Raw genomic sequence first — 21,476 nt, forward strand, 5'->3', positions numbered from 1 at the left:
GAAAAAAAAATTGGCTTTGGGGTCTTACAGAACCAACAATTCTGTATGTATTAAGTCATCTGATCCTTACAAGAACCTCACCACAAATCCTATGGGCAGTTAGAGCATAATGTTGTAGACTTAGGGTTCTGGAGTCAGACGGGTGGGAGTGCGGCTGCGAGAAACAATCCTAGCTCTATCTCTTCCACGCTTGGGAATCTCAGGCACGTTTCTTAGCCTCTCTGCACCTCAGTTTCCTCATCTCTAAAATAGAAATGATGATAATACCTACCCTTACAAGCCCGTTGTGAGGGTTCAATGAGGTAGTGCACGTAAGGTGCCAGGCACAGACATAATTATTACCACATTTTATCAACTTTAGAAAAGTTAACTTTTTTGACTAAAGGTAGAGTCAAATCTGCAGTAGCCACCTCAGAGGGCTCTGTGAGGATGAAGTAATCCACTCTCCCCCCTCTCATCCTTATCTTTAGGCTTCTCCCCTGCCCTGGCTCTTTGCTCTTAGCACACAGATGATCCCAAGGTCCCCATCAGGCCCTGGAGCCTTCCTTAACTGGTTATAATCCTGGCTCTCTTGCTTACTAGCTGTGTGACTTTGGACAAGTTACTTAGCTGTTCTGGGACTCATCTGTAGAACTGAGGACAACGATAGTTGCTAGCTCATTGAATTACTGAGAGGATTAAAGAATGACTACATGCAAGGTACTTAGAACAGTACCTGTTACTGGTACGCTTTCATTGTTGGCAATTATCATTGTCATCATCATTATCATCATCGATTCCAAATATGTAGTCTCAAAAGACAGTCCCTCCTCAATCCTGCATCCCATGCCAGTTGCCTCCCTTCTGCTCCCCTCTTTTTTGTGGCCAAACTTCAGCAAGGGTACTTTCCCCCTAATGCCCGCATGGACTGTGTCACCGTTTGAAGCCCTCTAGGGGACCCCTTCCTCTGCATGGCTTTCCAGCCCCAGTCTGATTTTCCAGCCCCGCCTGACTTTCTGCTCCAAAGGGCCTCTAGCCCAGCGGGCAGAGCAGTCTCCCCCGCTGCCCACGGCCCTGGACGGCACTCACATCTTGCCATTTGTCATCCTCTTCCCGCAGCTGGTTGTTTATCAGCTGCAGCTGCTCCTGGCGGGCCCTGCTGTGCGGCTGCACCTTGGCCTCCTCCTCACACCGCATGTCAAACATACTCGTGCTCCTGCGTGTGGACAGGGCAGACGACCGTGGACAGGGATTAGTGCGCCGAAAGTCTCCGCGCATTTGCAGCGTCCCGCCGCGTCGGGGCGCCACCGCGTTTGGAAAAACTGCCCCCTTCCCTCCGCAGCTTAAGGCAGCAGCGTGATTTTGCAGTCTACTCTTCCCTCGGCCTGCAGCAGCGGGCATGCTAGCAGCCTCACCTCTTCTCCTTTTGCGGCATAAAGCGAAAATGTGACCATCTTTGTCTTCAGTGATGGCAGAATCAGGCCAATCTAATTTTATATGTAGGGGTCAATATATGTTTAAAGTAAAGGGCTAGAAAAAGGTATTTGAAGCTCTGGGCTCGTCTCACTTGTATTAGAAAGTAAAATGAAGAGCGTTAAAATGTATAACGTGGGGAGAATTTATAGGGAGGGAGAGTGGCGTCCCCTGAAGTGAAACTTAATGTCAGTAAATGCTTCTTTGTGTAAAGAGCTGACTTAAATGCTTTCTCCGTTAACTGAGGCAATTTCTCCATTTTCAAAAAGAAAAAAATATATATCATACAGCTTCAAGCCTAAGGCACCACCTTTTCCTGTTGTATTTTCTGAATTTTGGTTGCATCCAACAGCTATGTATTAATGATACATACGTTTGATGTGGTTTATTTCTATGTCCTGTAAAACTGTCTGTAAATTGATAGTGCATTGATGGCATCTTGGAATCAAGAAAATATTTTATGGTAAGATTAAAGGATAAAATATATAAATCAGTATATATTTTGTATCCTAAAATTCTCACAATGATTTAACTTTATTTTTGGTCAGGCTACCTCTGAGTTTACTCTTTTAAAAGCAAAAGGATTGAGAAAGCAATTTTTAAAAACCTTTAGGCTGTTCATATAATTGATATATTCTATAGGAGCTTATTAAATGTTGGGCAAGACCACAGGGCCTTCTCTGCGATGCTTATGTAGACCTTTGCTACAACGAAAGCTGAAGCAGCAAGATGAAAATAGAAATAAAAACCAAAGCAAAATCTTCCCTTTTTTTCTCTCAAACAAATGACTAGCTCTGGGAACCAAATGGGTTACAGAGCACTCAAATCAAGTGGAGGGCTGTTTAAGAACAGAAGACCTGATAGTCCATTTTTGAAGCCAGCTTAACACAAAGAAAAAGAAAAGCCATGCATTGAGACACCAACTAGTTCCAGACATCATCAGTGATGTCCAAAATAGTCATCCCCATGGCCAGACATTGCACAGCAGCTGCATCACTGGATGCTACTGGGTTCCTTAGCAGGCGGCTCTCTGGAAGGAGAAGATGGCCCCAAAGCAATGGCTGCCCACGTTCATTTCAGTCCACTAAATGAACTTGCATGGATGTGTGGGTGCTTCTCCCCTCTCTCTGGATGTTGCACAATTTGAGTCTGACCTAAGAGATCTAAAACTGAGGACTGCACTTGTAATCTGCTTTCCCCAAGAGTATTCTAAGAATCTGCGCCAAGGGACTTTCTTTGATCGGAGGCTTCTATTTGCATGGATATGACAAACCACCGTGAGGAGCTGTCCACAAACTCAGGGGACAGTGCTGATTGTGGCAGCTGTACCTTCCTGAAAGATAAACTGTAGCCCTCAAAAGAGAGGAGGGGCTGCGATTTTTCACCTAGTTTATGCTATTTATTAATGTGGTTTAAGGAAGATTTAGGAATTTGCAGAGTTAGGTAGAAAAGTCTAACCCATGGTTTTTAAACTTCATGGATCAAAATTCCCTTAAACAAGCTTTCCAGAAAGGGACCAAAACTTATTCCATTCTTCCTTTCAGAGTTTAAAAAAGTCTTACCTTTAAATATGTCTGATTCAGTCAGTTCATCTTTTAAGGCAATTTACAGGCTTTGTGAAGGTCTTAGAAGATATAAACTCCTCTGAGCTGGGACTCTCTTGTAATCTACTAAATAGTTGGCAGATTGTGGGAGAGGAAGGAGGTCCCTTCCTTCAGCTTTGCCATCTATAATTTTTAAAGGGCGGAATTTTGGTTTAGGCTGCAGTGGGTGGCCATAGAGCAAGGACTTCTTTTGGGACCCCGGGAAGAAAATGGCAGCTTTCTCCAGCATTTGAGAATTGCTTATCTCACTCGACTGGCATGGAGAGGATAGGAGCAAGGCCTTCAGAATTGCCTTCTTCTGTCCCGGGTTCCTATCTCTGCTCCCACCATGAAGTTCTAACTACCTCAGCCCAAATGTGGCCAAAAGCTGGTTAGTGAAATAAAAAGAGAAACACTTGCCTGCCTTCTCATATACCAGGAAGTACTATTTTTTCCTAGAGTTTTTTTTTTTTTTAAAGAAACACCAGCCAACTGGCCCGAAAAAGAAACAATAAAACTATGAGCAATATCTTTATACCATTTCAAAAAAAGGAACTAAGCAAGCTGAGAACTGATAATAGTAGACAGAAAATGAGCTGAGTCACCATTCAGAAAATGTTCCCTAATTCAGAGGTCGGACTCAGCCTCCAAAATGAAGAAGTACATGTCTAGGGATGGGGTGGGGGACCCTGCAGAAGGCTAGGTTCCAGAATGTTAAATGGACTTGCACCAAGGCTATGCTTCTCAGCACAACAGGCTGTGCCCTTGGGCTGCTGGGACAAGGGCCCCTGGCTGCAGGGCCCAGGAGCCTCTCTCGGTGATGGGTTGGCATTTCTGAGGGCCAGGATTAAATTACCTCAAGGGGAGCCTGGAAACGGTTTCTGGCACAAGTCTAAGGTAAGGGAATTAAGAACAAAATGGCCTTTGGCTCTCACAGTGTCCAGCCTCCTCGGAGGGGACCGCTGGGAGAGGAGGCATGTGGAAGTAAAGGGCAAGAAGGTGAAACTAAATCCATGGAGCCATTCGTGGCTTGCCAGGAGGTGGAAATTTCTGTTTGCCTGTGTGGAGGTCTGCCCCTGACCTGCATTTTCCTTAAAGGGCACATCTTTTTTTGATTGGGTTGCATTTTAAGAGTGTGTCAACAGGGCTTCCCTGGAGGCGCAGTGGTTGAGAGTCCGCCCGTCGATGCGGGGGACGCGGGTTCATGCCCCGGTCCAGGAAGATCCCACGTGCCGCGGAGCGGCTGGGCCCGTGAGCCATGGCCGCTGAGCCTGCGCACGGGAGAGGCCACGGCAGTGAGAGGCCCGCGTACCGCAAAAAAAAAAAAAAAGAATGTATCAATTATGAACAAATAGAGCCTGTGCCAATAGTTGTCCTTAAAGATTCTGAAAAAGGGAGATAGTGGGGGAATGAACAAAACATATTATAAATTTCTGTTTAAAAAAAAAAAACTCCTGACATAAACTTTTCTTTTTGTTCCCCACATGGTTTCATATAAATTATGTCTACTCCAAGAAAGAAATTCAGCCCTTTGGATGTTCCTAGATAAGACCCTTGGAAAAGAAGCCCCTTATACTCACCCTGGCCCATAAGGCTGCTTTTCCGGTAAATTTAGAGGAGTCCCGCTCCCACCCCTTTTAAAAAATCATTAACTTCTCCTGAGGGTGAGGTTTCATACTCGGGTACAGGTAAAATTCAAAAGCTCTTTAATGTAGCTTCTTTTCTTTCAGCTTTTAGGGCTTTTTAGAGATCTGTATTAGGCAAATTGCACAGCAGCTTTGCAATGATGAAGAGTAAATCCATTCTATCAAAATGTTTTTGCTGGGCTTCCCTGGTGGCGCAGTGGTTGCGCGTCCGCCTGCCGATGCAGGGGAACTGGGTTCGCGCACCGGTCTGGGAGGATCCCACATGCCGCGGAGCGGCTGGGCCCGTGAGCCATGGCCGCTGGGCCTGCGCGTCCGGAGCCTGTGCTCCGCAGCGGGAGAGGCCACAGCGGTGTGAGGCCCGCGTACCACAAAAAAAAAAAAAAAAAAATGTTTTTGCTAACCAAATCAAAGAAGTGTTTTGCCTATCAATCTTATATAATCCTCCTTTCAGTGAATGTTAAATAGTACTTTTAAAAGCAACAACCAGGGCTCAATTTTATAGACTACTTAGGTCCATGCAGTCAGTCAAGCTCCGGCTGAATTTGGTTTTGAGACATGAATGTTCCATGTGTCAGGCCACAAAGCAATTGTGCATCACACATCGGAAACCGATACCCTTGGCACACGAGTCAGACTGCTTCGAGCTAGAAGTACAGACTAAGCCGACCTCTTGAACCCAAACATGGAAAAAGCACAATTCAAAAACAGTAAATTGTGGCCTGATCTCGTTGTCATCGGTGGAAATGATATTTGTCTGTTCTACACTGTTATTTAGATTCCTCACTTGGTGGCTTGAAACTATGGCTCAGGCCAGGAAGACAGGAGGAGAGAATACTAGGGTCCACTCTTATGATGGCCCAGACTCCCATAAGGCCACAAAATCCCTCTCCCAGAGGACAGACATCAGGCTTAGTGGGCCACTGTTGCTGGAATGAGATATTAATCATGTTTCTTCAATCTGAGCATTCTGCAAAGAAAACTTCTGCCTTGGATATCAGTTTCAGAAGGCTCTGCCTATGAGAAATCCATTTTTGAAATGGAGTTAATGTGGTCACACACGGGAGAGAGTGGATTCTTTTCAAATTTGGATGTGAGGCCGGGGATGGGAAATGCATCTCTGAGAGGAGTGGAAACCAAGGAGAGGCAGCCCAAGTCATGTTGTACATCTTGACCCCTGACTATGCCATGGAACTTGAACGAAATCCCAACGTTTTGGTCTCAAGCATCCCACAGTTTATATTATTCCAACCTGGGAGGAACCTGGGCTTCTGAATCTATCATTCGTGGTTTAGGATTTATTTTCTTCTGCTTAAAAAAAATGTAGCTATGAGAATGACCACTTCATGGCTAAGCCTTTACATATCAAGAATTCAACGCAAAGCGCAGAAAAGCCTTTTAACGATTCCGTGGTTCAGAAGGGGTTCCAACGTCCGAACGCTAACAAGAACAATTTTCACATGCCCTGTCTATAAAAAGTAAATGTTAACTTTTAAGCAGCAGCTGCATATTAGAATCATGCTTCAGTGGCTTTTTCATTCATCTCTCCTGCACAGAACATATGTTCTGCATTCCAACTTCAAGTGCTTCTCTGAGGCTGCAGAGAAGAGTCAGCTCTTCAATCCACTGTTATATTAATTGCATTTCAATTAGTGGTGAGTACTGGAAGCATGCAGTTTAGGCTAGTAAAGACAGTTAGCTCTTCAATCCACTGTTATATTAATTGCATTTCAATTAGTGGTGAGTACTGGAAGCATGCAGTTTAGGCTAGTAATTAATGTATTCCTACAAATACAAGACAACTTACTCTGCGTCATCAGACACAGGAGTTCTCGGTCCGTATCTATAAGACCAAATACATAATTAGAGGATTGGTAAGACAGAAGGTTAATGCTGTAACCAAGCTGGAAATAAAAACTACAAGTGAAATGTATGTGTGCCAAACCTTTTTTGCTGATCATACTGGAAGAGAAGTGTCATTATACAATTAGTAATATTCATTAACTGCTGAAAAGGAAAGCAAAGTCTTGACATTTCTGAAGAATGCAAAATTTGTAGTAAAACCCAGAGGAGAAATGAAAAAAAATCCCCATGCTACCCACAAAGAAAGAATCTGTTCAATATAAACACAAAAAGGCTGAGGTGCAACCCACAATGTTTAGAGAAGGCAGCTTAGAAAAACCCAAACATGTATTAAGATGGTTCACAAACAGTTGAACTGTTCTTTGCCTTTCTGTTGCAGAGTAATGGGCTGTAATGGACACCCAGCATAGAAGCACACACTTACTGACCCTTTCCCTGATGTGTTAATGCATTGGCACAAATAACATCAAAGAGTGTTTCTGCAGTTTTCTGAAAGCAAACCAGAACTCCAAACAGAACCCCAATCAGTGCCTTCCGCATGCATTTGACAAAAACCACAATTCCTAGAAAACTGGCAGCCTTGATCAAAACCAGACGTGGATGATATTCCACAACTTAAAAAAAAATGAAGTTTTTTAAAAACAATCTTTTATATTCTTCTGATTATTTAGATCTACCAAGTTGTACCTTCTTCGATATAGGCATTTTAAGTTTTAATGCATCTGATAAAACAAAGAAAAAGGTCAAATTAGAAAATAAAAACTAGAACATTACGAGGGCATATTTTAAGCACATTTAAAAAAAAGGAGCTCCCACAAATGACTATTTCAGCAAAGGAGAATATTAAGAGAAGGTTCTTACCTATGCCCTGAAAGGCTGTTCATTCATGCATTCTGATGGCGTACAAAGAATTTTTTGAGTAAAGAAAAAATGTCCTGCTTTCAGTCCAATAAATTAACTTTGCGGGCTTTCAGCAAAAATCACCTGATCCTGTGTTCAGTTTATAACAATTTATAGGGAAAAGAGTAATTTCTAAAGATCTCTTCCAATGATCTTAGAGAAAACACTCCAAAGCACATGGGTGTACACACACATACACCCTTCTCTCTGATGCCTTCATCATTCTACAACAGTCTGATTCATTAATAATTATTTTCATGCACAGTGAAGGCAACCACACTAGTTAAAAGCCCAAAGTTTCTGTTGGAATGGCCAAAATCAAGAAGAGGAAAGTGTTTGTGAATGTCTCTCTTCCAGAAGTAAGACCCATTTTCAGTTTCTCTGGGGAATAGTTTCAGAAGGTGCTAAAGGTTAAATTAATAAGTACCCTCAATTTTCCAAAACCATCACTGCATGGAGGCAGATGGATTCCTTCACATCAAGAAAGAGTGCATAATCAGTGTTAATTCCACCCAGAATTAACAGTGTTAATTCTGAAGCCTCGGTAAAATGTTTCCCAGTTAATTAACAGGCCTACTAGGATAGACAGTCAAATATAGTGTTTTCTAAATTATCTATGGAAGCGAGGAGAGAAGTTATTCTTAATGGATGGCTAAACTAGGAATGATCAATTAACAGTTGGTATGTATTCCTGTGTCTATTGGAATATTTTAGTTCATGTTTTACTGAAGTAAAATATACATATAGAAAGTGCACAGACCATACACACACACCTTGATGAATTTTCACAAACCACAGATTAGTGTTGAGTTTTGTGCTCTATAAATGGACTTATACAGTATGGACCCTTCTGAGTTTGGCTTTCTTAGCACATTTCGTTTATGAGGTTCAGCTATGTTGTTGCATGCAGGATATATTTAAATTTAAATTGCTTCTACAGAAAACACTTAACAGCATTTCATGGACAGCTCTGCCAACAAATATAGATTAACAGTGCAACATAAGCCCCATGATGGTAGGGATTTTTCTTTTGGGGTTCTCTGAACAGTGACCAGACTAGGCCCTCAATAAGTACTTATTGGATGCTCTGGAAATTGAAAAGAATAGTGCAGTCTCTGAGGATGACCTTCATTTATCTGTTTACTATATACATATAGGTTTAAGAAATTTCCCCTCAGACTAATTTATTAGCTTTAAGAGGGCACAAATTTCATCAGAATTGCCTTTGCTGTTAGGGAGAAGATCATTAAAGTTTGGGCTTCAAATGATTTTCCCAGTTGTCCTATGGAAAATAGAAAAGTAAAGATGAGTTTAAAAAAATCACTAACAAAGAGATTTTTAAAAAAAAAAATGCAAAGTAGGTCAGTCAACAGACTATCAAGTACAAAACTGGCCAGACAAATCACAGTTGGTATAAGCATCCTACAAAAAAAAAAAAAAAAAAAAAAAAAGCAATTACTAAAGTTTAATTGTGACGGTGGCGGTATTTAGAAAGACAAAAAGAATAGTCTATTCACCTATTGATGGTGTTTATGTAACTTTCAGCACTAATAAAGCACTTCAGGATTAATGATTAGCCATATTGTGAACTAGCATAAGCTACACTTGAAGTGAGAGGGAAAAATGGGTTTACTGCTCATTTAAGATTATCCCCCAGCACCCAGCACAGCATTTTACACGTAGCAATTACTCAGTAAATACTTGTTGAAAGGAAACATGAATTCCCAAGGTGTGTGCTTTGCTCAATCACACAATTACAGAGTTAATCACAGAGTTAATCTGACTATATCTCCTTATGCTCAAACCAGCCATTCAGTCCCATGTGAATATAAAGAGGTCTCTTCCCGAATCACAGATAGAGGGACAGATACAAGTGACAGGGAAGTCGTCAGACCGCCACAGTTTCCTCTGGTAACCTGGTAGGTAATGCGCTGGCGTGGCACGGCGGCTCCCCCTTCAGACAGAGGTGGGTTTGGATCTTGGATCTGTGATTACCAGCTGTGTGAGGCCAGGGCCTCGGTTCCTTATTGTAGAATACAGAAGAAGCTGCTTCGTCTCAAAGGCTGTGTGAGAAGTGAGTAAATGGGCCGCCTAGAATGTTCTAGTAGGCAGCCTATAGGCCTCACTTCCTTCTCTCCTTTCATGCTAACTGCTCTCCGGCAGCCCATGGATGCAGGGTCCGGCACCACATCGGGGCATCTGGGGAGAGAGGGAGCGTGCTGGCAAGGCTGTCCCTCTCTCACTAACCTGCCCTCACCTGCTGGGATCCAGGTGTGATCCAGGTGTAACTTCTCTCTACATCAGGCTCCCCATTTGTGAATTGGAGCCAACAGCCATTCAACCTACCTGTGAATCCCCAGAAGAAGGCACGCTGGCGGGGGGCAGAAGCACTTTGAAAGGGTAACAGTTATAAAGTAGAGCACGGCTATTCCTCCTTCCCGAAACCAGTGTTACAATAAGGCTCTCCTATGGCAGGAGTATGATTCAGAAAAATGTAAAACATACATTAAATCCAGATGGTAACGATGGCTAGGGTATTAATCTTAAAACTGGGGGATTACTTAAGACTTTCTTTACTCCCCACTCTACCCTCTGTCCCACTACCATCAAGGTCCTCTGTGAAGCAGAACTTCATCACTTCCTGTTTTACGGTGGAGCTTTAATTACGCTACACACTCCTTACTCCTCTGCCCTGCACTGATCAGGCAGACCACACTTTTCACAAAAGTCTATCACTCTTACTAAATAGCAACAGAAGCTTCAACATATAGGACCCGAAACCAGACCATGAACCCCAGGATTACTATTTCCCTACTTTCATTTTATTTTTTTAAATTTGTATTTTACATTGGAGGATAGTTGATTTATAATGCTGTGTTACTTTCAGGTGTACAGCAAAGTGATTTAGTTATACATATACATACATCCATTCTTTTTTCAGATTCTTTTCCCATATAGGTTATTACAGAATATTGAGTTCCCTGTGCCATAGAGTAGGTCCTTGTTGATTACCTTTTCAATATATTCCCTACCTTCATTTTAAATCAAGTCAGAGCACGGGATGGAAATCCTACCTCTAGAAAGCACTATTTGCTAATGTTAAAATTAAACTCATTTTATAAGTAGTATATATCTTCTTTGGACCTGAAGACCCTCCTGGAATCAGAACGAAATCAAGTAGGTCAGAAAGAAGTTCAACTCCTTTACCCGATGGCTCCTATGTGAGCTAGGAAGAAATAAAAGAGTTTCCCATTTAGGCTGCCCACGAAATGAGAGTCAGAAAGAATGTTTAATGGGACAATTCACAACTGAACTATTCTTTCCACACCTGCTCACATGCAAAAAAAGAAAAAAAAAATCTTGGCAGACTAGGCCAGTCATTTAATCATTTCATTTCTGCTAGCAATAGCAGGTAAGTGGCATTGATACACCATAAAGCATTAATGATACATTCAAAGCATGTATCAAGGCTCAGACTGGAGAAACAAAGTCAAAACAGCTTAGGATAATCTTCTGACCTCTTATCTTTTATTGGTGGACCCTTGGCAGATTCCTCCACAATGCGTTGCTTTGCAAATGGAACTGGACGGAACTGGTTTAGCTTGGATCCAATGTGTCTAAGAGACATCCCAGCTCTCCTGGCCATCACGTCATCTTTTTGCGAATCACACAATTTTCTTTGGCCTTTCAGTCCACTGCCACTCCAGGCAGGAGCTGTCATCTTCTCTGACTTCTCTTCTCTCTCTGAAGCCTCCCATTCAGAGGTCAGAGGACATGAACTAGGGCACATCAGTCCAGCCAGTCAAAGGGCACTTACTGCTAAAGATGTTTTCAGTAGCATCACTCGCTTGGCATTAACTCAAGACGGAAGAAGCCAGTGATCACAGAGGCAGCAGCACACATAGCAACTGAGGATTAATACCTTGGACCTCCATCATGCAGCTGATACTTACACGGGAATGGGTTTCCCTTTCTGGTGTTCACGATTCCTGAGAATGAAATTTGGCCAGCACCCAACCACATGCAAAGTCTAAAGTCTCTACCCAGGAAGGGCACTGAAAGCAGAACTCTGACCCTGGGATGGGCGCGTTCCTTTAAGGGGCTTCACGCCACATCAGTCATCAAGCGCATACTGTGGCTTTAAGCTGTTTTGGGGGACCCAGCAGCCGCAAACAGCAGAGGCAGCGCACCCTGGAAAGCGGGCGAGGCGCTCACAGTGGCTGGCCGCTCTCCTCGGATCTTTCAGCCTTTGGCACCGTCTCAGAACCTCTTTGAACAACTCCTTCAGTCGCTTCTTTGCCATCCTGCGGCAGCTGTTTGCAGGTAACTAAAGCCAGACGGGACAGCTTTACTACTAGGAAAGAACTCCCACCAGAGGCCTTGGGCCCACCTGTCAGCCTTCACATCCTCACCCTTCTCTGTCCTCCTAGGACACTCACCTAAACTGCAGCTATGCTCTTCCTGGGACTCCGGCACCACAGCCAGCCGGCAGACCCTTTTACAACGGTCATCTACACCAGACGTCACTATTCTGTTGATGATCAAGTAGCATTGGCAGCAAGAGGAAAGAGGCAAAAGAGTCAGGAAAGGAGACAATGAAAGTCACTGAGACTGAAAGGTTAAGAGAAAAAGTTCGGTTGCTATTCCAGAAGCCGGTTAGTAAGGATGACATACTCAGAATGAGATAATAGAATATGAACCCTGGCAAGGGCCTGAGGAAGTCAAAGAAGGCTAGCCTGACTCTGCCACCATGGGGCTGAGTGACGGCCCCTTAGCAGTCAAGGACTCAAGGATGCATTCCTTACTAATTTCTTAGTCCTACCCCTTCCACCCCCGGTCCCCGGCAGCCTCTGAAACCCCAGCAGTGCATTTCTGGTGTACCAGGGTTATTTCTCCTGACAGCCTCTAGGGTGTCACCCACAGTGTGGAACCAAAGAAACCCCTCTCTATGTCATGGACCACCCACTGTATGCTTTGGATATCATGAACAAGGCATGGAGGAGACTGTCCTGAGCATTTCCTCCTGCCATGGAGGGCTCTGCTTTGCTCCCACCATGCAGGTGGACTGGAGCTTCCTGGGAGAATCCAGAATCTTATTATTATTATTTTTTAACAGAAACTCAAACAAATGTGATAACATGTATACCTGGAAGAGACCCAGGAAAACTGAGTAGCTTACCAAAATGGCTGAAACCCTCACCTTAAGTACCATCTTCAGCTAAAGACAAAAGAGGACGTGTGGGTAGTGGTTTGGGACCTCAAAGGGGAGCAAGGCCATTCACACGGAGATGGCAAAGCAAATTTTTAGTAAATAAATGTTTGCTGGGCCCTGCATAGACAGTGGGGTGCAGAGGGGACTCTGATCTCTAAGTTTCCCCAAGCACACCTAGCGCCTGGAGAATCCAGAACTTTAGAAATGCCCTATACCTGCTTAATGGAAGAAAGACCAGCCCGCAGAACCAAATCCCCAACAGAGGGCTTGGGAATTCACAGCTGGAAGGCCTCCAGTGAGGATGAGGACTGGTGACAGCTCTACAAGGTCTCTTCCCAGGTGACGCCTCACAAATTTGGATGGTGAGTCATCCAAGGAAACTCCTGACTGACTCATAGGAACACTCAAAAGAAGAGTCTTTTTCCACTCATGTTCTGTTATATAAGTTTAAAAACTGGGCGGGAGCTCGGGGGGAGAGATGTTTACTTTTTTGTGTGTCTACTTAGATGTCCAAAATCTGAACTTAATGATACTAATAACAATTTTTTTCTCCCTCGTGGGATAAGAAAGAGGGAGGGTATAGATAACCCAGATTTTTATCAATATATCTTTAGGAGAAACACGAAGGGTATCATTAAAACATTCCATCTAGTTTGTTCAGTATTGCCAACAAATAAAATACTGCTTAATGCAGCCAAGGGAAGATGAATCATTTGCCAAAATTATTGGCATTCCCAGGCAGTGATTCTGGTGACAACAGAATCAAAATGGATGTCTGTCATTTAACTTCACACACGTTTCCCCGCGGGGAAATCTACTGACATTACTTCTCTGCTAACCAGCAAAAGTGGCTGTTAAAACTACGTCATCTCTGGCGGTTTCTTTAATGTGCTTCGGCAAACTCTTTAAAAGCAGCAGTGATTCCCATGCAGATCTCCTTGCACATGTAAGGGCAAAAAATACCTGCAGTCATTTTGTGGATTGAGCCTGTGGTCTTCCTGTAAACTGGACATGGCCGCCAAGGCAGGGGACACAGAGTACGTCTGAATTTTGTGGCTGTGACCGATGACTCCCTCTGCATCCTCCTTCGGCCCAGCCCTGCCAATGCTGAGCCGCTTCCATGTCTGCTGATCTATCTCTGTCACTGGTCCAAAGTGCACGAACTTTTGCCTAGGGCTGGAAGCTTTCTTATAAGCCCTTGCCTTGCGGCTGGCAAAGTCATCACGGATGGCAGTTTCTGCTTTAATTTCTGGTGAAGGCTCAGGGGCACACGTGTGCTCCACATCTCCATCCCTAGTCAGAACCGGAAATTAGTTCCAAAGGTTTCTAAGGTGAGTAAAATCAATGAAGAGTTTTGAAAAAATACTGGATGTATGAAAAATACTTCAATGTCTAAAGCAGAATTGCTTTTCCATTAATCAGTCAAATGAAGAAATGATCATTGTCTTGCCTAAGAAAATAGCACTTTAAGTTTCTGTAGCTTTCTTAACATCATAAATGATGGCATAAGAAAACCTTGGGTACAATGAAATAATTAAAATTATTTAAAAGTCAAGTTTAAATTCCTTACACGTAAATAAGCCTATCAAAATAAGCATTCACAATAAATCAGTTGAATTAAGGAGGATGTTTCCTGTCCTTGTGGCTTCTAATTTTTAGTATTAACAAGTTTCAACTCATGCAGAATATGCTCTGTGTTTTGAGGCATTTTTTCTGGCCATGAAAATAAAAAATGATAGAAGGATAAGTGATTCCTTCAAAGTTAAATGAAACCACTGTTAGGAGAAAACCAGGGGAAAACATGACACACCTCGTCTTTCCTGACACTTTCAGCCTCTCCCATGTCTCCCGGTCGGCTTCTGTTATATTGGCAACCGTGACAAAGCTCGGAGCCTCGCGGTGAGGGCCAAGGCTGCCCTGAATTCTGCGCTGCGCCAGGTCATCCTTGTGAAGATCCGGCACCTGCCTGAGCCCCTCTTCCACAGGTTCACTCTCCTGAGCCCGCACAATACAGGTCACCCTCAACTTCACCTCTTCCGTTTGGCCTTGGTTTCTGTCAATTTGATCCAGGCCCCCACGTTATTGGAAAAATCAGGTTCCAGGAAGGGGAGCAGACAAACAGAATGTCAAGCATGGAAATTCAGAGGCTGAAGACAGAATGGAATGATGGAAGCACCTCTCCCTTTCTCAAAAATATGGAATCAATTGCAGCCTTGATTACTTTTGTCTATGCTACCCTTTTGACACTGTAAAGAGACAGAGTTTTTCCACCAGATGACAGACTCTAGTTTAGTTTAGGAAGAGAAGCCAGGGCTCGCTGAAAGACTATTAAGAATGGTAATGAGATTTCAGTTTGACAGTAATGATGCCCAATTCCCACACTATTCAAATTACTGTAATGAATTCAAGTTTTCTGATTGAATCCCTGAGCCTTCTTGGAACGTCTTTTACTGCAGCAGTAAAGTGTTAGTAATGAGCTCTGCATGATCCAAATTCTAGAATTAGTTTGGAGATAGTTGGAACATTGTTCACATATTGAACATCTCAACCATAAACCTTCATACTGCCAGAAAGTATGATTAGGTCAATGCTGAATAGAAAGTTTCAATGTTCAAACTCAGTCTCTGCCTCCTGATAGCATTAATTAGGTATGGCTAATGTAAACTTGAAGAACAGAGAGGGTATCCTCTTTACCTGGATCCACAGAGGCAATACCCATTTGTTTCTTGTGTCAATAACTGTTCACCTTTATTAATGCTAAATCTGATATTTTCAATTGTTTTCCTAAGAAATGAATGTTAGATGGCTAATGTTGACAATATCATAATTTAAACCAAAGTTGTGGCATCTATATGCATAAACATTATACCACATTAAAAGTCAGTTTCTGGGCTTCCCTGGTGGCGCAGTGGTTGAGAGTCCGCCTGCCGATGCAGGGGACGCGGGTTCGTGCCCTGGTCCGGGAAGATCCCACATGCCGCGGAGCGGCTGGGCCCGTGAGCCATGGCCGCTGAGCCTGCGCGTCCGGAGCCCGTGCTCCGCAACGGGAGAGGCTACAACGGTGAGAGGCCCACGTACCGCAAAAAAAAAAAAAAAAAAAAAAAAAAAAAAAGTCAGTTTCTAACTAAATATGTTTCTTGAGATAGAAAATTTCAGAAATATACATAAATAGGGCTATTCATTTTTTTTTTCAAAATAAATCTTCCAAGCCAGAAAACCAAGAAGCATTCTTTTGTTACCTGGATGACTTGGTGTATTTACAGAGCCTATGCAAATAGGAAGGTGACAGAATTTTCTATTTACTTTTAGTTTGGGGAAGGGGATCAAGGAGGGCATAGCAAAGAGCCACCAGGGAGCCCTCTTTTTTTCATCAGTTCTTTGAAGCTCTCTAGAGAGATCATGGGCTGTGTCCCCAAACACAGAATCAGGTGACAACAGACAAATGGGGCTGGAAATATCAGGAATTAAAATTGCATGCAGGAGAAAGGAAAAAAGGGAGATACAAAAGCTACTCCTTTTCCTAACTCAAGTTGCTGATTCCCATCAATATGCCTTGATGCTACTCAGTTATCCAGAAGTCTTTGTTTCACTGGCAACAACTGATCCCTCCCACAAGGCCCTCTGAGAACGGTTTGTTACAAGGCATGCCAACAAGGACTGCAAAGACCAAGAGCCTCCTGAAGCTAGAATGTGTCCTATAAAAAAAATGTGCCGGGTCTTCTATGCTCAAATCCCTGTTCTATGTCCAGAGATCTTTCATGTGTTTTGTACCTGGTGCTTCCTAAATAAAAAAATAAAAAACAATAGAAAACACTAACTGCTTCGCTGATCTCAATGACTCTGTCCAAAGAACCACTTTAATTGTGTAAAACACAGTTTAGATGTTTATATTCTTAGTTCAATAGATTACAAACCTCTTAAGTGACAGGCAAAAATATGGTAATTAAATAATAAAGATGCAAACTCTGATTTTGATGTAAGGAAAAATACAAGAACGATGAACTCTGTACACTGAAATTTAGCAGGCTGATGGCTTGAATGAATCATATCCCTCTTAGGATACAAATCACTGTCCAAATTCCATTTCATTAAGCTTTCCTTTCCCTAATTAAGAAGATGGGAGAAAAGCTGGGAGAAGGAAACTCACTTAAAAATAATTTCTATGACAGGGCTTCCCTGGTGGCGCAGTGGTTGAGAGTCCGCCTGCCGATGCAGGGGACGCGGGTTCGTGCCCCGGTCCGGGAAGATCCCACATGCCGCGGAGCGGCTGGGCCCGTGAGCCATGGCCGCTGAGCCTGCGCGTCCGGAGCCTGTGCTCCGCAACGGGAGAGGCCACAACAGTGAGAGGCCCGCGTAACGCAAAAAAAACAAAATAATAATAATTTCTATGACAGAACAAATAGAAGTGTGTTATATTATATATTTGAGGATTTTTTAATGAGAAATCTCCATCATCAGATGTCTAGGTGATCGTGTTGGTGTGAGGGAAGAAACAGCAAGCCTCATTTTTCACCCATATCTCAAAGGTGCTAATAAGATAGAAGGTCTCATAACTAAGGAATAACTATGATTTCTGCCTGCTATGGATGGACTGGAGCAACCTTGAGAGGTGGCTGTTCCCTGATCAGCAATAGCACATGTCTATTTATGCCAATAATGCCCGTCTCTGACACCAGCACCCATATGTGGTGTTGTGCCCACATATAGCACATCTGCACACTTGAGCTCCATATTTATTTGGTGAATTCAGCCCTATTTTGGACAGGACCATTCTACTCCCTGCCATCTGAACTTCGGAGAGACTGGATATCTGGGGTTCCACTTTAAAATAAACCACCATTACTGATTATATGTAATTAGGGCAGGAAACAGAGGAATGGGGAGCTTTGATACAAATCACCTTTTTTTTTTTTTTTGCGGTACGCGGGCCTCTCACTGTTGTGGCCTCTCCCGTTGTGGAGCACAGGCTCCGGACGCGCAGGCTCAGCGGCCATGGCTCACGGGCCCAGCCGCTCCGCGGCATGTGGGATCTTCCCGGGCTGGGGAACGAACCCGCGTCCCCCTGCATCAGCAGGCGGACTCTCAACCACTGCGCCACCAGGGAAGCCCTGATACAAATCACCTTTGCTGAATTACATTCTCTCTCTCCTTCATAGACACACACACACACACACACACACACAGAGCACACCTTTTATGTTCTAGACTTTTCTTTTCTGAGATTCCCTTTGAGGGTAGCTTGCTGCCATCTGATTTCTCTGCCTCTTTTTTTCGGTAAGGCCCATAGAGGAGTTGATTCAGTGGCACCATTGGCTTGGTCTGGTTCATCCTTGCTCTCCTGGCGGCAAAGTCATCTTTCTCAAGATCAGGCAGTCGACATGCAACTTCATCTTCTGATTCTGAATCTCTTCTGTGTTGGTGGATCAGGAAAGGATTTTCTTTGCGAAGGATAATATCTCGAACAGCTTCTTTCTCATCACTTAATTGCTTTTGACTGATAAAGCAAAATTAAATGGAACTCCACATGTGATCAGAGCAAAACGGTTTTTAAATCCCCATCTCCAGGCAGCCAACTGTCTTGTTAGTGAAAGGTCTTCTCAATATCATTAGTCCAGATGACATCTGTTTACTACTTTAGTCCAGAGTTGCAGCAGGGTTAGGGTGGGTTTCAAAACCTGGAATTTAGTCAGCTGCTAGCAATACTAAAAATTCATTTAACTTGCAGGGCCCCATCAGCATCAGAAAGGCAGGATCCTAAATGGCTCTGAAAGTGACAATCCAAATTCTTTTCATGAAATTGGGAAAAGTAAGAAGCACTTTGTTATTATTTTTTCTCTGGCACATTAATAATGTACCCAATAGGTACTCAGTTTATTCTGACTGACAGGGCAAAAATCTGAGCTACCAAGAAACTGATCTGGAGGAATGCTAATGAGTGCAGCTATGTGACAGCACACCTAGGATGTGTACCAGACTGCAAAGTGTAAGGACGGTCTTTCTGCAGAGCTGAGCTAACCTGAAACATCTGGAATGGTTTATGACCATTGATAGGATGGACTCGGGCACAAAAGCTTATCGTGCCCTGCACCCTCCCACCAGCAACCTTTTCTTCGGTCTTTTACCCCCATGACTCTCCACTGCCCAGCTCTTCTTCTTCGTCATATGCTAGCTGTCAAGTAAATCCTATTAAGACATTTTGCCAAAATGTTTACTTAGGGCTATTTTCATCTTCAAGGAAATCTTGAAGGCACCAAGCTTTAAATTCTTTAGAATTTAAAGAGAAATGCAGTTTAATGGTGGAATATTAGGACTTTTTATGCTTTGTTTTTTGTTTTTCTTGGGTGTGGGTAGGGTGAGAATACAGTCGATGGCGCCTTTCTGATATTCAAACAAACTCCTCCCACTTACTCATAAGATCAGCCTTGCTTCTAAGTCATAATAAAATATTAAAACTTTAAAAATATCATTTATTATCTTCTCAGTTCATAGAGATGGTGAGTAAATAAAGCATCTTGACTTCTAAAGAAAGTTCACCTACTTTGTATCCAATTTCTGAAGGAGGATTAAGAGTAAATTCTTCATGGTCATGGGACATGTTGTCTCAGAAATGAAGACAGGAGGAATTAGCCTGGCTGAGAGTCGTACAAGCAAGGAAACGCTGTCTACTCTGGCTTCTGGCTGACCAGGTGGCCTGCTGTCTGTTGCTTACCCTGTACTGCTGCAGAGGAGGCCCATCAGCCTAACATAACAGCAGGCCCTCACTCCTGACTTTTGGAAAAATCAAACCATCATTAGTCATGTCCAGAAAACTCCTTCTCCCTGCTGACCACTATTCTCAATAAAAGTTTAAATCGTGGAATTTAGAGGTGGTGGGTGGTGCTTTGCTCTCTGAATAAAGTTATTTCTTAAAATATAAAATTCTGCCCTTTGAGTTGCCCTCCGGCTCTTGGTCTCCTGCTTGGCCACTCCCGGACCGTGCTCACTCTCCTCCCTGCATCCTTAGCCAACAAGTCTGGCAAGAACCAACTGGTATTGGTTGACTGTGGCCATAAAGAATGGTCAGTGGGAAGTGATAGGCCATTGAATTAATCTCTTTGAAAACGCATCATTTAAAAAGCACATTGGGCTTCCCTGGTGGCGCAGTGGTTGAGAATCTGCCTGCCGATGCAGGGGACACAGGTTCGTGCCCCAGTCCGGGAGGATCCCACGTGCCGTGGAGCGGCTGGGCCCGTGAGCCATGGCCGCTGAGCCTGCGCGTCCGGAGCCTGTGCTCCGCAACGGGAGAGGCCACAACAGTGAGAGGCCCGCATACCGAAAAAAAATAAAAAAAAATAAAAATAAAAATAAAAAAATAAAAAGCACATTGATGGTGACAAAGAAGGTGGTTAACTATTATTGAGCGCCCACAACGTGCCAGAATTCCTTCTAGTGTTAATTTGTTTAACCTTAATACTAGCCTTGCAATGGTAGTGTGATTAGCATCCCCATTTTATAGAGTGGAAACTGAGATTAGGTGAAGAAATTTGCCCAAGCTCAAAGTGCCACTGCTGAAGTTAAAATTCAAACCCAGGGAGTCTGGCTCCAGAGATCCTGTTCTTAATCACTGCACTATTCATTAAACAAAGGATACAGCCAGGAGCAGTTTTGAAAGCAGAACATCATACAAAAAATAAGGCATTATCATTACTATGGAAGTAGGAGAAAGATAAGTATTTTGGTTACTAAATAAAGGGATCATATGAGTTGTGCTTAGAATGAAGTCGTGATTTGCACTGCTGGTTACAGACAGCAATGTTCAGCCAGGAATAATGACAGTAGAATGCTAACTAATCATACCTTACAGTGCTTGCACAGCACTTTACAGTTTACAGAGCCCTTTCAAACGCATTATCTCATCTCAGCTGATCCGACTCCAATTCCAGTAAAGGAGCAGATCCTGAGCTTGACGCTTTCAAGTCCAAAAGCAACACTCCTTCCATTTTTTGACCAGGGTCCTGGGTTTCAATTTTCCCCAATTCAGGGAGAATACTATGGAATAAAACATATGCATTTATGCAAATAGCCATGCCAATTTGAGAAGGGAGAATCTCGTGCATTATGCATCACGTGAGTCCAGCCAGGCTACAAATTCCCCAGGGTGTTTCTTTTCAGGCTAAATGCCCAGTGTAGCAGGACTCATTTCAAGTGATCTCAATTTAGATATGTGGACTTAAAAAAAGGGGGTGAAGAAAGCTTTCCATATCACTGGCCTCTTAAAGCCACTCCCTGCCCACTTGAAAAACCGATCATAATGACATTCTGCTAATTGCTTGAATCCTGTAAATTCAGAGCTTCCAGGCAGACTCAGAGAGAGCAAAAATTTAATGACATAAATTCTGGGCCGGCACTGTTGGCTATGAAGTAATAAATAATGTGTATAAGGCAGATATATAGGATTGTGTTCGCAGGTGCCTAGTTAGCAGAATATTTAAATGACTTTTTATAATGAGCCCTTCTTTTCTGAAGGTCAGTCTATTGTAAAGCTTCAGTATATTCTACTTTGTTTTTCAATAATTATAATAGCTCTGAAGAGCTAGTATATTCCAGATACGCTAACTTTTACGACAACCCTGAAAGATCGGTATTATCATGCCCACTGAGGTTTCCAGTTCCAGTCATGTGAATGTAGGTAAAGTAAGTAAATTTAAGTGGCAGACCCTGGCTGTCTGGCTTGATATTCATGGGGTGGTTTGGCACTTTTATTTTGTCTGAGTCATTCACAGATGAGTTGCCTTGGGAAGTAGGGGTTGCTCGGTGGACCCAGATCACTGCTTTACTAAGAAG

The 21,476-nt window shown here is 43.2% G+C and overlaps 1 protein-coding gene across 17 annotated transcripts in view; it reads right to left on the reverse strand.

Moving 5' to 3' along the window:
- LIMCH1 (LIM and calponin homology domains 1) overlaps positions 1–21,476 on the reverse strand; it is a 365,434-nt gene that overhangs the window by 67,089 nt on the left and 276,869 nt on the right. For 8 of the 17 annotated variants that reach the window (XM_028492017.2, XM_028492013.2, XM_028492011.2 and 5 more), the window contains 9 exons: positions 17,845–18,147; positions 14,464–14,706; positions 13,617–13,946; positions 11,881–11,972; positions 11,657–11,768; positions 10,960–11,220; positions 9,572–9,640; positions 6,486–6,521; positions 1,069–1,195 (listed from right to left, as the gene is read on the reverse strand). In XM_028492017.2, the coding sequence (XP_028347818.1) occupies positions 1,069–1,195; positions 6,486–6,521; positions 9,572–9,640; positions 10,960–11,220; positions 11,657–11,768; positions 11,881–11,972; positions 13,617–13,946; positions 14,464–14,706; positions 17,845–18,147 (1,573 nt within the window). The remainder of the gene's footprint in view (positions 1–1,068; positions 1,196–6,485; positions 6,522–9,571; positions 9,641–10,959; positions 11,221–11,656; positions 11,769–11,880; positions 11,973–13,616; positions 13,947–14,463; positions 14,707–17,844; positions 18,148–21,476) is intronic. The other 9 variants (XM_007125172.4, XM_024116784.3, XM_024116775.3 and 6 more) reach the window with 4 other exon arrangements.

This window comes from Physeter macrocephalus, chromosome 7 (genome assembly GCF_002837175.3).
Source record: "Physeter macrocephalus isolate SW-GA chromosome 7, ASM283717v5, whole genome shotgun sequence".
NCBI lineage: Eukaryota > Metazoa > Chordata > Mammalia > Artiodactyla > Physeteridae > Physeter > Physeter macrocephalus.